Source organism: Colobus angolensis, unplaced genomic scaffold (assembly GCF_000951035.1).
Source record: "Colobus angolensis palliatus isolate OR3802 unplaced genomic scaffold, Cang.pa_1.0 Scaffold283, whole genome shotgun sequence".
Lineage (NCBI taxonomy): Eukaryota > Metazoa > Chordata > Mammalia > Primates > Cercopithecidae > Colobus > Colobus angolensis.
Genome location: NW_012116077.1, coordinates 2,601,044 through 2,603,206, shown reverse-complemented (window position 1 = coordinate 2,603,206; position 2,163 = coordinate 2,601,044). Strand labels below are relative to the sequence as shown.

The following is a 2,163-nucleotide window of genomic DNA, read 5'->3' as shown; positions in this document are numbered from 1 at the left end:
AAAAAGCAAATGGATAATGCTGGCCATTTTGCCTTTCTCACATTTCCTTGGGAATCTGCAAGAACCTCCCCTTTCCCCTCCCCCAGTAAGACCATTTAAGTGTGTGTTAAACAACTACAGAATACTAAATAAAAAGTTTGGCCAAAACCAACCATGAAGCTGCAAAGGTGCTTGCTCTTACTGTTTCAAATTTTTGCAACTCTGTAGTGTCTCACTTTTAAAGGAACAGCTTGATTGCAAAGGAGAAAATAGATAAGCAATGAAGTTATCTCCAACTTCCTAAAGGCTTATGACTTCTAAAAAGTGAATCTATCAGCATTCCACATCAGATTTAAAGCATCAAATGCCTGTGAAACAGCAAAGATGGTAAGCAAAGCAAACTAGTTTTTCCGTCTAAGTCGAAATTGAACACTTACCTTCCTCATAGTACAGTGAAACATACTGTACCTCAAGGCAATGGAAATGCCTTCTAGATTAAAAAAAAAAACTTTTGGAGAAAAGAAATATTCAATAGCATATTAGAAGTCTTCCAAATTCAACACTTGGATTTTTTTTTTTTTTTTAAGCATGTGTGACACTTAAAGGCTTTATTAATAAAGCTGTTGTTTACCAATGGCGATCTGGGGCTTGGGAGGGGGTATTTTTTTCAAAGTCCATTTTTGATGAAGACCTTTAAACATGCTTCATATGTTTTAACATTTTTTTCAAATTAGTCTTTTAGTCAATATAGGAAATGGCTTAAGTTTGGGGTCCCCCTTTTTACCCCTGTAAGCCATTGCAAACTTGACATTTAGTTGGATGCCTGACTTGTTTTTAGTTCTATGAAACTACACTGTATGGAGAAAATCTATTGCAAGTGGTCTTTAAAAAGCAAAACCTGAGGCAGCATGACCCAGGTCCAGCCATGAAGTTGAAAAAGATGCTCTTGAATATAGTAAACTTGAAGACCTCCAACTAAAAATCCTTATACTGCACTTATTCCTTCAAATAAGTTTTGTTCGTTCAACTTATGGATTTAACGTGGCAGTGCACCATTGGAACAGAATGACAATCCATAAGCCATGCAACTTAACCATTTAAGCCATTCCAGTCCATCCCGAGCCAGTGAATCTTCCACCACTTAAGAGAAGTAGTAGAACATGAAATATATTAAGCTGCAAGTCTGAACTTGCCTTTTCTCTCTGGAAAAGAGGGCAGTAATAGGCAAGTTTTAAAGAATTTCCTTAAGAGAGATAACTAGTTTTCATTTATTTAACTTTTGCAGGTTGATGATTATGCTCATTATGGTCGTGGAGTGCTGATTGATTCACAGTAGATAAAGCTGGCAGTAAGAGAAATCAAATGCTAAGGTAAGCGTTGAAAGCAGTGGCCTTTGAAGGTTTAAATGCTGTGTAACTACCACTTAGTTTAGCTGTGACGTTGGCAAGTTACTGTGGTCCTCATTTCATCTGTAAAAACACTGCTTGGAATTGATGAAATTAAGTGCTTTAATGTGTAATGTCTGCACATTTCATGGTGAATATAGAGTGAGGTTACATTTTCATGAGTCTGGCTCATTCATGCGATTATTCTTAGCTACTTTTTGAACCCGTAAAGCTTGCTAATAGCTCTTCATATGCAAGCATTCTCAACAGGAAGTACACACGTAAGAAGTTTGCTTGGCCAGGCGCCGTGGCTCATGCCTTTAATTCCAGGACTTTGGGAGGCCAAGGCGGGCAGACCACGAGGTCAGGAGTTAGAAACCAGTCTGGCAAACATGGTGAAACCTCATCTCTACTTAAAAAAAAAAGAAAAAAAAAAACTAGGAGTGGTGGCTTTTGCCTGTAATCCCAGCTACTCGGGAGGCTGAGGCAGGAGAATTGCTTGAACCCAGGAGGCAGAGGTTGCAGTGAGCCGAGATCACGCCATTGCACTCCAGCCTGGGTGACAGAGCAAGACCCTGTCTCAAGAGGAGGAAAAAAGTTTGATCAGTGCATTTTGTAAAAGGATATACTCTCATTGTTACTAGTTAGTGCCTGCTCATTTGCACAGCCACGATACAAATTCACTAAATGTGGAGTTAATGATGCAACTGTGGCTGCAAGTTCCCTGTTTGATTAACATAATTTTGACATAATGATGACATAGTATGTAATTTTAATGTTACCATTTTTTTTTTTTTTT

At 38.3% G+C, this 2,163-nt stretch overlaps 1 protein-coding gene across 1 annotated transcript in view; it reads left to right on the top strand.

Annotated features, from left to right (window-relative positions):
- Nucleotides 1–2,163, top strand: part of RBMX (RNA binding motif protein, X-linked) — an 11,298-nt gene that overhangs the window by 6,783 nt on the left and 2,352 nt on the right. The window contains exon 7 of the mRNA XM_011948796.1: nt 1,265–1,349. Coding sequence (XP_011804186.1) covers nt 1,265–1,315 — 51 coding nt within the window. The 3' untranslated portion in view covers nt 1,316–1,349. The remainder of the gene's footprint in view (nt 1–1,264; nt 1,350–2,163) is intronic.